Consider the following 14628-nt stretch of genomic DNA (forward strand, 5'->3'; position numbering starts at 1 on the left):
TAATTAAAATTATTTTAAAATATTTTAGATAATAGACTAGAGATGGCTAAGTCAGTTAAGACATCAACATACTGCTCTGGAGTACCCAGGATCAAATCCCGATTATCAAAATAACCCAAAGGGTTTTTCAGTCTGTCTGACGTTAGGTCCCATCCCTCACAACCTTCTTTCACTGTGGACCTGACTGAATCCACAATGAATATGAAAAAAAGGCCTTGGTGCTTGCAATAATAGGATTTAAATACATAGAATAATAAATCCTATGATGACTTATCCCATCAGATATGAAATGTCTTCTACTCAGATAGTAATGAGGGTTGAAATTTTACATTTTTGAATGCTTGTTTATCAAAAGAAAGCAAATCACAAAACTACATGCAAACAGATTGGGTAAGATGTTAAAATTAATGGATTATTATTTTGGATGTTACAGCATCCCTTTTTTATACTAAATTATAAATTGATGCTAGTAATTGCTATTAGACAAACAGCAATGTTAATTGATTACTATCAAAAACAAATAAGTGACATCTTTTGAATGTCTCATACATTGAACTATTATTTAGTAATCATGTCAGTTCTGTCAGGAGTATCAGGTCTTTCTATATGTACTGTGCCTAGTTGAATAGCAAACTTGAATATCATAAGGAGATATTCAAATTTCTATTAATACAAACTTGAATATCTTCTTATGAAACAAATATAGTCTAACTTACATATAAATTTAATAAATATGATATAACGGAAAATGTTATATCTTTATTAAGCTGTGATTGTGAAATATTTATGTACTGTATTTAATAATTTCTTTTAATAACAGTAATTGGATTCCAAAATCAGTCAAAACTTTTATTAAATATAGTATTTGCCTAACAAAATGTTAGTATAATTTTGTTGATTTCTATAAGAAAATTATTATTAATAAGTGAGATAATAATTTAAACATTTATCTGTAATAAACGATTTTATTTTAATCTTTAATATGGTTTAAAAAATATTTCAAGTTTTAACTTAGTGATAATTATTTCTAATATTTATAATTACATAGAAACATATACTGGAATATAATTTTTTTCAACTCTCCCTATGGGCACCAAGAGAATTTTGTATTGCATACCCATCAAGGGTTCAGTTGGGTAGCAAGGTGCAGGACCTGGCAGACATGGTGCAAACAAATTTCCAGTACTTTCTCACTCAAGTTCTATTTTGGGTTCTCTAAATCAACAGGGTGATGCCTTTATCTCCTCAGTCATCTCGATTTTATTTTTATATTACATACAGTACATATGTTTTGTACATTCCAATTAACAATGTAATCCTGCCTTTTTTTAGTTTTATAAGAAAAATACAATATGATAATTTAACACTTTATATAATTTGTATATGTGTAATTTACGCTTGTCTTCTAGAGACTGAAAATAGTTATAGTCCGAATGAATGGAAGTTAAGAATATCAATTTTAAGTATTATATAAAACAGATATTTATTAAATTATAAAAAAATGTTTAACAATTTATAAAATTGTCAACAACTAATGACTAAAATATTTTATTATTTCATTTTATAAGATTTTATTTATTATTAGCTAGATAGAGGCCGAAGTTTTCAACGCGAAAACGTGTACGTCGGACGTTCGGCGCCGCTTTTCTTTAAGCCTAGAAGTTTGACAATGGTCTTTGGAAAGTCAGTGGAATCATGCTCGACATTCCAAAGGCCATTACCAAACTTCTAGGCTTACAGGAAAGCGGCGCCGAACGTCCGACGTACACGTTTTCGCGTTGAAAACTTCGGCCTCAACCTCGCTATTATTATTGCAAATTCTGAATATTAAAGCCTATCAGAATTCTGGATTAAAATTATTTTCTTTGATTAAATCAATATCTTTTTGAATATGATGAAAACAAATACATACATTCGCACTAATCTGAACAGCTTTTACCATTCCCCTAACTATAATGTCATCTGTATCTCTTGTGTAAAGATAAGTCGTGTTGTGAGCAATTCTCATTCTTTCTGTGACCCTCTTTGACTTTACAGTAGCAAATAGAGGTTAGAATTGTTACAACAGTAAAAAAAAAACGGTCTCAAAACGTAAGCTCCTATCCTTACTATTATTTCCCCATTAATCCGAACTAGCACGAATTAAAGAAATTTACTTCAGTATACAAAACCGTATACGTCCGAATAGTTTAAATAGAGAAATAAATGATTTAGAAAAAAGTAATGTTATATATAAATTTAATTGTAACTGTAATGATATATGTAGGTGAAACAAAAAGATGCTTAAAGGTTCGAATAAAAGAACATATTAACGCAATAAAATATAATACATAAACTTCAGCTGTAGCAAAACACTAATTTAAACATATTCGATAAAAGCCATAAAATTTGATATATTAATAATAAGGTGACCAACCGTCCTCCTTTGTAAGTTCTGTCCTCCCTCGAAAAGTGTCCTCCTAAATGTCCACCTTTTTGATATTTGAAGACTATTCTGTAAATCTCCATATTTGATTGATGCCGAGCCGATCCGTTGCATGTAATGTGATGTGTTTGTATTCGACATGACGGTTCATCAAGTACAGTGCAGCATAACGCGATTATGAAACGCATGTGCTCTGCACAGGAGACCTTGAGAAAGTGCGCTGAATGCAAGTAGCTTTGTTTACTTTTTACCGAAACACAACACGGCACAGAGGCGTACCGAGGGGGCGTTGGGGGCGGTCCGCCCCGGGTGTCACCCATGCTAGCTACGCCACTGCGCATGCAGTAGAGATTATTATAGTGTATTATTATTGCAATGAATAAATGTTTTTTTTATTTACAACATTTTTTCCTTCAATTTATGTGCAAGGGCGTCGCCAGCCAATGGGCCAGGGGGGCAAGATGATATAAATTGATAGAGGATATGAATTGTATGTAGGCCACAACCTCCCGTATAAACCCGAGAACGAGAACAAGAATTGTATGTAGGTAAAATAAAAACGATTCATAAATTTTAAGAAGCTTAAGAAGATTATTTTAATTAAAACATAATCTTCTTGGGTTTTTCGCGCGGGAATTATAAATCGGGCAATAAATGACTTAGCATTTAAATAATTTTTTTCGCATGTCTAGGGAGGGGCAACTGCCCCTCTGCCCCCCCTCTGGCGACGCCCTTGTTTATGTGTCCTCCTTTTCATTATAAAAAAGTTAATCACCTTATTGATAAACGTATTAAAACTTTAAAGGTTAAAAAAGTAAAAAGATAAAAGTAAAAAAGTAATGATAATTTAGGTGTAAAAAATAGATGAAGGTTGGTATGATTATATTAGTAAAAATAAAAATAGATTTATGACGTAAAATGTATAATTATGCAAATGGTTGTACTGACATTGCTATTTCTCTGGAATTTGATTGTTTTTCCCCTTCTTTTTAATTTGCGTAATGTTTCAGTCATCCCTTCAGACATCAACTGTAAGTATTGTGTCCATTGCTTTATTGTTTGATATTTAAAAGGGTCTGTAACTGATTATGATTAATTATGTTGAATTCTTTACGGCTAGCTTGATTGTGAAAACATGACAAAGAAGTTATTGTATGGCACCTGTGAGATAACGCCAGTTGCTTAGTTGTCATGGCTTCATTCTTCTTTCGGCCTTTTAATATAACTTGTCTTTTATCTTGTGAGTTTATTTCAAACACTAACTGAAAAGGAACTATTTTAAAGTCCGAAATGCTTTTCGGGTCTGTTTTATAATATAATCGAGATGTGTTAATAATAATAACTATAGACACCATTAAGCAATCGTAGGCTCGAAAGGCACTTCATGGCAGGCATCCTTATGACTTGGCCCAGAATTTTGTTGACAAAACTGCGTCAAACAGTTGATTAGTTTGGGGATGCCTCTTTGGGGAGACGGCAAGGGCGAATTCCCTGGGCTTGTTTAGCAAGCGCCGCATGCTTAAGAGAAAGTTTTGACTGTCAGTATACTTTTTATATGAGAACAAATATGCCAACAATAAGTTATTCTAACGTGTAAACGCTTTTATCATTTGTGTTTGCTTTTACATTGGCGGCTAGCCGTTTTAAGTCAGTGCCATGCTTGCAGGAACTCGATCGCTTGCTCGTGTGGAAGCTTGCCGCAGCAAATAAATGCGCGCACATGATGTCATTCGAAGCATTTAACAGGCCAGAATGTATCGAGAGGTTGCGGTAACTAGTCAGCGTACTGTACAGTACATGCAGGGCCGGATTATCAAATAGGCAAAGTAGACAAATATCTAGGACCCGTACTTCGGAGGGACCCGGCTTCAGTGCAGAAGATTTCTGTTTCAAAACGAGTTAAGAATTACTCAAGAAATTAGATAGGACAGAAAAGGCTGTATTTAACAATTCCTACTAAGCTCCGCCCGACTAGCCATTATCTTGAAAAAAAAAAGAAAAAAAAAAAAAAAGTCAACAGCCACTCGTGCGTCAGAAGTAATGTACTGTACTGTACGCCACGGGATCTCTCGCACCATCTAGAAATATTCGTAGGGCTGCCTCTCGTGGTAGTACTGATGTATGGTTATGATTTATTTTCTAAATCTAAACTTATACGTCGCGACATCGCATATTCGATGTAGCGTTCAAGTTGCTCGAGTGCGAAGATATTACAATTCAATAGTGTTTTATAAAAGAGTTAAAAAGGGTGACACTACGGTGTGACTTGGGGTGACACCACGATATCCGCACCGGGTGTCACCCATGCTAGCTACGCTAATGTCACATTATATAAGATTTGTTTAGAAGCAACTTATTTAAATGGGGCCCCAATTTAAATTTTGTCTAGGGCCCGCTAGAGGCTTAATCCGGCGCTGAGTACATGCATTGTGTACAGGGGCGGATCTACATAGAGATTAATAGGGCTTAAGCCCTGGGCCCCAGTGTCAAGAGCCCACAAAATTGATTATTATAATACATTTTTAATACTTTTTCATTATAATATATTTCATGTGTAGATATAATGGGCTTTATAATAGTCCATACTTTTTTATCACACCAAATAACGTTTCTGCCTATTGTTTAGTGCTAGAGCTAGGCCTATTATTTTTATTATAACTTTCAGCATACCCAAAAATTTTTGGTCACGATTCGCCCCTAGGAGACGAAAGAATTCATGATTACCATACAGGATCAGGTCATAAATACTAAAAACTACAGAAAACATACTCAAAGATACAACACTCACAAATGACACATGCAGAAAATGTCGTATCATGCCAGAACTATACAACACATCCGGTTGCAAGCTCTTGGAACAGATTATTTACATAGACGTAATCTAGTAGCAAATATAATACACCAAGAGCTTGCAAACAAACACAAATTATTAGACATCCACGAACCATACTACAAATACATTCCACAGACAGTATTGGATACGCACAAAATGTACTACGACAGAGCCATAATCACCAGTGGCGTGCCGTCATTGGAAGCGATGGAAGCGCCGATTCCACCTTCCAATGACCTTCCCTTGTATTTTATAAAATATAAATTTTCATATTTTAACGTACTTTGAATTAATTAAAATTAATATTTTATTATAACGGCATTATGTATCTTTTACAAATTTCTATACTACATGTGAAAAAAAAACGATAAGATTGCTATTGTATATTCGAATAATTCGGTGGCGGAAGGAATGTCGAAACCGGGTCAGTTTCTAATCAGCCAGATTATATAGGCATTAGCACATGCGGTTTACAGAGCACCAACCTCACCCGGTTTAGCTGGTAGAAGCGACACACGCGTACGGAGTCCAACTTTATAAACCGGGCCGGTTCTGAGCTGTTAGCCGCCTGCCTGTCAACTTCCAAGCAGCCAGATTATAGGCATTGGCGCATGCGCTTTACAGAGCACCAACGTCACGGTTTAGCTGGTAGAAGCGACACACGCGTAAAGAGTACGCGACTTTATATCCCGGAGCGGTTGTGGGCTGTTAGCCGCCTGCTAGATATTCGGCCACCTTCGCCCGATTACGTGATTCATGAGCAGACTAGATCAACGGCAGGCAACCCGCGGGCCAGCTACGGCTGGCGAAAAGTTTCTATCCGGCCCGCGAGATCTTTAATAGATTATTAAATTGGAAAAATAACTATTAATTAGTTATTTTTCCAATTCTTTGTAATTTTCGAAAACGATAAAAAAATAAATGTAGTAATTAACTTTTTATTTATTTATTTCATATTTGCAGACTAAAAAAATTACGAATCACAAAAAGGCGTCAATTAACTACTACGGCGCGGAAAAAAACGTAAAATTTATTCTGGCCCATGTTATAAAAAGGGTTGCCAACCCTAGACTAGATTTATAACAACCCAACCGATAGGAGTTTACTGGCACGTTTTTATGATAGTTCTGTATAGTTGACAGGAGTTTAAAAAACTTCATTAAAATATTTGATATATTTATTCTGCGTTTATTCCGCTCTCCCATCTTATATTACTTACGGATTTCAATGTTAAACCGGTGATATTACGATTTAGTATGTCCCATCTGTAAGGGGATGCAGAAAAAACGTGTACAATTCTAGTAGTGTTAAAAATTAACTGTTACTTTGGCAGCATCATTTACAACCAAATTTAATGAATGAGACGTATAGTACATAAAATGGTACAAAAAAAAAAGCTCTAGAATTTATTTTCCTTAAATTTACGATTTATATATCCGTTGTCATAAAAATTTGTCTTTCCACTGTTTTCCCAAGACTACAGATATTCAGGTACAAAGTAACTGGTTTCGACTTATTTCTACTTAAGAAGTGACTAAATAATTAAGAGATTAGGGAATGGGGACATAAATAAAATCCTGTTGAAAGAGCCAGAATTTTACTTCAACAAAAGCTTAACAGAACCAATCACTCGCTCAGTACAGTGGGAAACTGATTTCCGTGTACACCTGGTATTAAAACGAATTAGTTAGAAAACGAATGACTATTAAGTTTAACATAGTTAGATTTTTACAGCTACGGTGAGAAACGTTTAAAATTTACAACAGCCCTGTGGCGTCCTTTGAGATATACTAGTGATGCGACAAAAGAGGCATTTGACATTGACCGGTATCGGCACCCTCGGGATTTGGCACGCACACACTCACTACACACCTACCTGGACCGTCACTAGTTCCATCCATTAGCTACTCGTATCAAGATATTTGACTAAGTGGATTGTTTTAAGATTTAAAAAGTAAAGAATATTTTATGTTATTTTTATGTACGTTTCTTTACAAAGCTATATTTTAATTATAATTTTCTTTAAAAGTATATTAATACAATCGAACAATACATTGTACCAGGTATGTATATCCATCGCACATTTTATTTCACCGAGTAAGTTTTTATAATTTATTTTTAATTTTAGCCCTTATATCGTGGCTAGCGATTCGGAATGCAATTGTGATATTAAAAATACTTTTAGAGAAGTCTACAGTTTTTACTGGCTTATCGAACAGATGAATACGAATGGACCCTAGACCTGTGATTCTTAACAGGGGGACGCGGCCCCTGGGGGTCCATAAGAAGTTTGCCCATAAGAAGGTCCATAAGAAGTTAAGTTTGTATAACGTAAACTAAAACTAATATAATTTGCCGGGGGCCGCCAAATTATGCAAAATTTCCTTCATAATATAATATAAAGAAAATTGATGTATAATCCGAATATCGTATTGAAAAGTGAAATAAGAAAGATAAAGTTTTCCTATTTAGTTTTTATTTATTTATTTTGTATTTCTTCCTACATACAACTTTGTTAGTACAGAAGAAATAAATGCAAATATGCTACTTACACCGCAGTATTTACTTCTGTTATTCCAAAGTAATTCTAAAAAACTATTAATGCTTGGAATTTTAAAAATAATTAGGAAAAATAGTAGGCTTTGAAAATTTAAATATTTTTGCAAAAGTTATGCAAAATCCTTACCACAAGTGGGCGTTTTAGTTTTAGTTTAGTTTTAGCATCGACATTGGATCGATTTATCGACATGTTTCTTATTTTATTTTCTGTTAAAAATTAATGAGTTTTCATGTTTAATTGTGAAGTTTGAATGTTATTTAAATAAATAATGAAATAATAAAGTTATGATTTACATTTATTATATAAAAAATAAAGCAATAATAAAAAATCAATTTATTATAGATAATTTATATTTGATAATTTGATAATTTATTATTAAAAAATGGGGTCACAAAAAAATTATGAAATATTTGGTGGGCGGCGAGTATAAAAAGGTTAAGAACCACTGCTCTAGACCAGGGCTGTCCAACTGGCGGCCCGTGGGCCGTATACGGCCCGCCAAATTATTTTTACGGCCCACGAGTACATTTTACTATGAATAAATTTATGTTACTAAATTAGTAAAATAATTTTAATATTAATAATAATATGTGAAAATTACGGCCACAATGTTCTCATTAATATATTACGAATATTTTAAAGTTTCTTTTTAGTATAAATAAAATATTTTCATAAGACAAAAAACACCTTGATGCTGAGAACGTTTAAATTTAATCAAAAACAAACGTTTTCGGCCCACTCCATGAGCCATCGTCAGGCTACATTCGAATACAATTTCGAACAAGTAATTTCAAATTGAAATAAACTACAAAAGAACTCATGCGCTACGCTGGATAACGTAAACTAAAACTAATATAAACAACATAGAAAATAATAAAATAAAATATTTGTTTAATAAATTAAGACATGTCGCTCTGGAAACATTTTTTACTTCCCTAGACGATCTCCATTTTTTTCCTTTTGTTCTAGAACAATTTTTCTCTTAGATGACCGGACCTTTCTTTAGAGGCTACTCAGCCATCCAATATTAAAAAAATTCTTTAAAACAGGGTTAATCCAATTAAAATTATAAAATTTTCTTAAAAATTGGAAAATGGGATCTTACGACGTCTTTTCTTACATCCATGTCCATTCGGGAGTTCGGGCCTTTATCCACTCAAAAAATGCGCTGGAAAATGTAGATTTAGTTGACTCGGTCCCTCTGGCGACGATTTTTCATTTTAAGTTTTTTGAAGTACGTCGGATGTTAAATTTTTGTTTAATAAATTAAGACATAGTCGCTCTGGAAACATTTTTTACTTCCCTAGACGATCTCCATTTTTTCTTTGGGAAAGTAAAAAATGTTTCCAGAGCGACTATGTCTTAATTTATTAAACAAAAATTTAACATCCGACGTACTTCAAAAAAAAAAAAATAAATAAAAAAATAAATAAAATATGTCAATGTTACATGTGTACATTGTAAAACATAGTCTATAGTTCTCTAGGCAATCCTTTTGCCGTATCTAATGTATTCCTGTGACTTTTTTAATTAAAAACTTCCAAGCTGATGGTAAAATCGCCGCATCCTTGTAATTTAAGCATTTTTTGGTTAAGCCGGACTTATATATTTCACATTTTTCGGTTGTAGCCGCAAGTGTCGGCGAATGTATCGGTGTTAAGACCTTGCCATTTCACTACGGACCCCTCAGTCTGCGCCATTTTTGCTAACGTTGTTGTGCATTTACCCTTCGCCACGTCATATCTGTGTTCCTTAATCCTTTTACTTAGGCTTCTCGTCGTGACCCCGATGTATTCTTTATCAATCTTTAACTGGTCGTTGCTGTACGGTATCGAGTACACACCTGGTTGTTCACTCGGTCTAATTGCATCTTTGTCGTTCCTTAGTAGCCTATATATCGAGGGAGCTCTTTTGTATACAATAGTGCTGTTCATGCGGCCCGCAATACCTTCCATGACCGATGATAGACGTTTATTATACGTGAATTTCGTGATACCGTTTGTCAGATCCCGTTTTTTCTTGTTTACTTTAGGATTCCTGTAAGCGGCAATCAAACGTTCAACAGTTCTTGGACCAAATCCCAACACCTTAGCCACTTGCCTGATTCTATCCAGCTCTCGCATCGTATCGAGTATGTTAGAGCAATACTGAAACGCTCTTTTAATTAAAGCTCTAAACGCTGAGAGCTTATAAGTAATAGGATCATTCGATGTTGACGGTATATACAGCGGGTCGTGTGTAGGTTTGATATACACCTTCGTATCTATTGACCCGTTCCTAAATGCAATACTAATGTCCAAAAAATGTAATTCTTCGCTACTAACTTGCTCCAAGTTCAGCTTTAGGCCATGATCGTTGGAATTCATGGCACTTAAGAATTTGTTGTATTCTTGCGTGGTTCCTCCATATAACCAGCACATCGTCCACGTACCTTTTATACATGATTATGTCCTCCTTGAAGTTGTTAAGTGCGATGCGCTCCATTTTTCTTACAACTAACTCGCACAGCAAACCAGACATTGGGCTGCCCATCGGGACACCTTTCAGCTGCTTATAGACTTTACCCTCGAAAACGAAAAACGATTGAACACATACCAGATTTGCCATCATCTCAAGGTCCTTACGGTATTCTACAGCCGTTGGATGTAAGCTATACAACACTTCCATTAGCGCATCAAAACATGAGGATGGTTTGATCGATGGATACATGCTCTCAAAGTCCATTACTGACCCAACCTCATTATCCATTAAGGCCAACCCTTGCAGCTCCTTTACCACATTCATCGGGTTCTTTGTAACAAACTGGTGATCGCCAATCAAGTCCGATAAATACGAGTGCATACGCTTTTCCAGTTTATACGTGGGGCCTTTACATTTCTCGACCACGGGTCTAATTTCCTTGTTGGTTTTATGCGTCTTTGCGAAACCAAACAACCTGGGTACACCCGGGTTCGTGACGTGCGCTCCTTTCAGGAAAGGGAAGATTGATGCCAAGGGAGATTTCTCCAACCTTTTTACCTTTCCGTCTATTTTTCTTACTATGTCATGTTCAACCCTTTCGCATTCAGTTTTTCTTATGTAATCTTCTAGGGCCTCAACATAACGTTGGTTTTTCATTACTACCAAATGCTTGCTTTTATCAGCCCTGGTGATTATTAAACCATTGTCTGTCAACCATTTCTTCGCTCTTTTAATATCGGTCCACTCCTTACGCTTCCCTGCATATTTTTCACTTCGGAATGCCGCTTTCCATCTAAAATATTCTTTTTCTATTTCATCCATACCCAGGAGCCCCCTTTCAATCTCAGCTATCATGCCTCGCCAGTTTCCATTACTGTCAAGAGCATAATTCGGTCCTTTATCAAGGAGGCGTTCGACATTTCGGGGGATGTGGACCTGGTCCCATAATATGTACGGGGTTGGTTTCACCTTATTCGATTTTTTATTCGGTTGCTTTAAACATAACCACTGTAGCTTCTTCTTGTACTTCCTATTCAAACGCGTTTCTATCTGGTCAGTCAATTCGACTACCTTTACATTGCTATCTGCCAAAGCATTCGGGTCCTCAGTAAACATTTGTTCCTCCAGGTCTATCAGGTCCTTAATAGCCCTATACTTCAAGTTTTTTGCGTTCCTAATTGATTTAAATAAAAAATCGAATAAGGTGAAACCAACCCCGTACATATTATGGGACCAGGTCCACATCCCCCGAAATGTCGAACGCCTCCTTGATAAAGGACCGAATTATGCTCTTGACAGTAATGGAAACTGGCGAGGCATGATAGCTGAGATTGAAAGGGGGCTCCTGGGTATGGATGAAATAGAAAAAGAATATTTTAGATGGAAAGCGGCATTCCGAAGTGAAAAATATGCAGGGAAGCGTAAGGAGTGGACCGATATTAAAAGAGCGAAGAAATGGTTGACAGACAATGGTTTAATAATCACCAGGGCTGATAAAAGCAAGCATTTGGTAGTAATGAAAAACCAACGTTATGTTGAGGCCCTAGAAGATTACATAAGAAAAACTGAATGCGAAAGGGTTGAACATGACATAGTAAGAAAAATAGACGGAAAGGTAAAAAGGTTGGAGAAATCTCCCTTGGCATCAATCTTCCCTTTCCTGAAAGGAGCGCACGTCACGAACCCGGGTGTACCCAGGTTGTTTGGTTTCGCAAAGACGCATAAAACCAACAAGGAAATTAGACCCGTGGTCGAGAAATGTAAAGGCCCCACGTATAAACTGGAAAAGCGTATGCACTCGTATTTATCGGACTTGATTGGCGATCACCAGTTTGTTACAAAGAACCCGATGAATGTGGTAAAGGAGCTGCAAGGGTTGGCCTTAATGGATAATGAGGTTGGGTCAGTAATGGACTTTGAGAGCATGTATCCATCGATCAAACCATCCTCATGTTTTGATGCGCTAATGGAAGTGTTGTATAGCTTACATCCAACGGCTGTAGAATACCGTAAGGACCTTGAGATGATGGCAAATCTGGTATGTGTTCAATCGTTTTTCGTTTTCGAGGGTAAAGTCTATAAGCAGCTGAAAGGTGTCCCGATGGGCAGCCCAATGTCTGGTTTGCTGTGCGAGTTAGTTGTAAGAAAAATGGAGCGCATCGCACTTAACAACTTCAAGGAGGACATAATCATGTATAAAAGGTACGTGGACGATGTGCTGGTTATATGGAGGAACCACGCAAGAATACAACAAATTCTTAAGTGCCATGAATTCCAACGATCATGGCCTAAAGCTGAACTTGGAGCAAGTTAGTAGCGAAGAATTACATTTTTTGGACATTAGTATTGCATTTAGGAACGGGTCAATAGATACGAAGGTGTATATCAAACCTACACACGACCCGCTGTATATACCGTCAACATCGAATGATCCTATTACTTATAAGCTCTCAGCGTTTAGAGCTTTAATTAAAAGAGCGTTTCAGTATTGCTCTAACATACTCGATACGATGCGAGAGCTGGATAGAATCAGGCAAGTGGCTAAGGTGTTGGGATTTGGTCCAAGAACTGTTGAACGTTTGATTGCCGCTTACAGGAATCCTAAAGTAAACAAGAAAAAACGGGATCTGACAAACGGTATCACGAAATTCACGTATAATAAACGTCTATCATCGGTCATGGAAGGTATTGCGGGCCGCATGAACAGCACTATTGTATACAAAAGAGCTCCCTCGATATATAGGCTACTAAGGAACGACAAAGATGCAATTAGACCGAGTGAACAACCAGGTGTGTACTCGATACCGTACAGCAACGACCAGTTAAAGATTGATAAAGAATACATCGGGGTCACGACGAGAAGCCTAAGTAAAAGGATTAAGGAACACAGATATGACGTGGCGAAGGGTAAATGCACAACAACGTTAGCAAAAATGGCGCAGACTGAGGGGTCCGTAGTGAAATGGCAAGGTCTTAACACAGATACATTCGCCGACACTTGCGGCTACAACCGAAAAATGTGAAATATATAAGTCCGGCTTAACCAAAAAATGCTTAAATTACAAGGATGCGGCGATTTTACCATCAGCTTGGAAGTTTTTAATTAAAAAAGTCACAGGAATACATTAGATACGGCAAAAGGATTGCCTAGAGAACTATAGACTATTTTTACAATGTACACATGTAACATTGACATATTTTATTTTATTATTTTCTATGTTGTTTATATTAGTTTTAGTTTACGTTATCCAGCGTAGCGCATGAGTTCTTTTGTAGTTTATTTCAATTTGAAATTACTTGTTCGAAATTGTATTCGAATGTAGTTAGCCTGACGATGGCTCATGGAGTGGGCCGAAAACGTTTGTTTTTGATTAAATTTAAACGTTCTCAGCATCAAGGTGTTTTTTGTCTTATGATTTAATAGAGTCTGAGTGAAGTTAGACGAATAAAATATTTTCTTAATTAACATAAACTGACTTTTCATTTATCAACCTTCTTGGCCCCCGAAATGCTTGGTGAAGAAAATATGGCCCGCGGGCTATGATAAGTTGGACAGCGCTGCTCTAGACCATCACTGACGCGCAATTAACTGATTGCCCCTGGAAGTCGGCTTCTTACAGAAACACAGCTTCCCTGTCATCAATTGTCACGGTACGCCACTGATATATATATACACTCTTTCCGCCCTGTGGTCACTAAGCGGGCCTCGTATAGCAGGCCCATTATGAGTTCGGCCAGGCCCACAACGGGGCAACCGGGTGGTGAGGGACGGGGCCCGACATATCTAGGGATAGAATCATTGGAAGCGTTATACGTGTGAAGCTTCCAACAGCTAAACCATGTGACATTGGTGCTCTGTAAAGCGCATGCGCTAATGCCTATAATCTGGCCGCTTGGAAGCTGACCCAGTTTTGACAATACAGTGCTTCCATTCCACCACTGATATTGGAATATACAATAGCAATCTTATCGTTTATTTCACATGTAGTATAGAAATTTGTAATAAGATACATAATGCAATTATAATAAAATATTAATTTTAATTAATTCAATGTACGTTAAAATATGAAAGTTTATATTTTAGAAAATACAAGGGGAGGTCATTGGAAGGTGGAAGCGCCGCTTCCACCACTTCCAATGACGGCGCGCCACTGGTAAAATATAACACCAAGATAAACCTTCATCAAGGAACTGCTATCTACCAAAACGTTCTGAAGACATCTCTCCATTAGCAGTATTTTAATGGGCTATATAAAATTTTTAGAATATTCTTTTTGAACAAGATGAACAAGTCCAACTTTCTATTCGTGTTCTATGATTCTGTTTCAAAATGAAAATTTTCAATTCAAA

The 14628-nt window shown here is 36.3% G+C and overlaps 2 protein-coding genes across 2 annotated transcripts; one reads left to right on the forward strand and one right to left on the reverse strand.

Annotated features, from left to right (window-relative positions):
- Window positions 1-10137: 10137 nt before the first annotated feature.
- On the reverse strand, window positions 10138-11502 carry LOC136985958 (uncharacterized). The gene has a single exon (XM_067283379.1). It carries the CDS (start codon window positions 11500-11502, stop codon window positions 10138-10140), a length of 1365 nt encoding a protein of 454 aa, XP_067139480.1.
- A 94-nt stretch (window positions 11503-11596) lies between these two features.
- LOC136985959 (uncharacterized) lies at window positions 11597-12592 on the forward strand. Its single transcript, XM_067283380.1, has one exon. The coding sequence runs from the start codon at window positions 11597-11599 to the stop codon at window positions 12590-12592; it is 996 nt and encodes a 331-aa protein (XP_067139481.1).
- The last annotated feature ends 2036 nt before the right edge of the window (window positions 12593-14628 follow it).

Source organism: Centruroides vittatus, unplaced genomic scaffold, assembly GCF_030686945.1.
Source record: "Centruroides vittatus isolate TY-2023 unplaced genomic scaffold, ASM3068694v2 contig_983, whole genome shotgun sequence".
Lineage (NCBI taxonomy): Eukaryota > Metazoa > Arthropoda > Arachnida > Scorpiones > Buthidae > Centruroides > Centruroides vittatus.

Coding starts and splice junctions, on each gene's coding strand:
- LOC136985959 (XM_067283380.1), top strand. CDS start 11,597: ATGATAGCTGAGATTGAAAGGGGGCTCCTGGGTATGGATGAAATAGAA.
- LOC136985958 (XM_067283379.1), bottom strand. CDS start 11,502: ATGTACGGGGTTGGTTTCACCTTATTCGATTTTTTATTTAAATCAATT.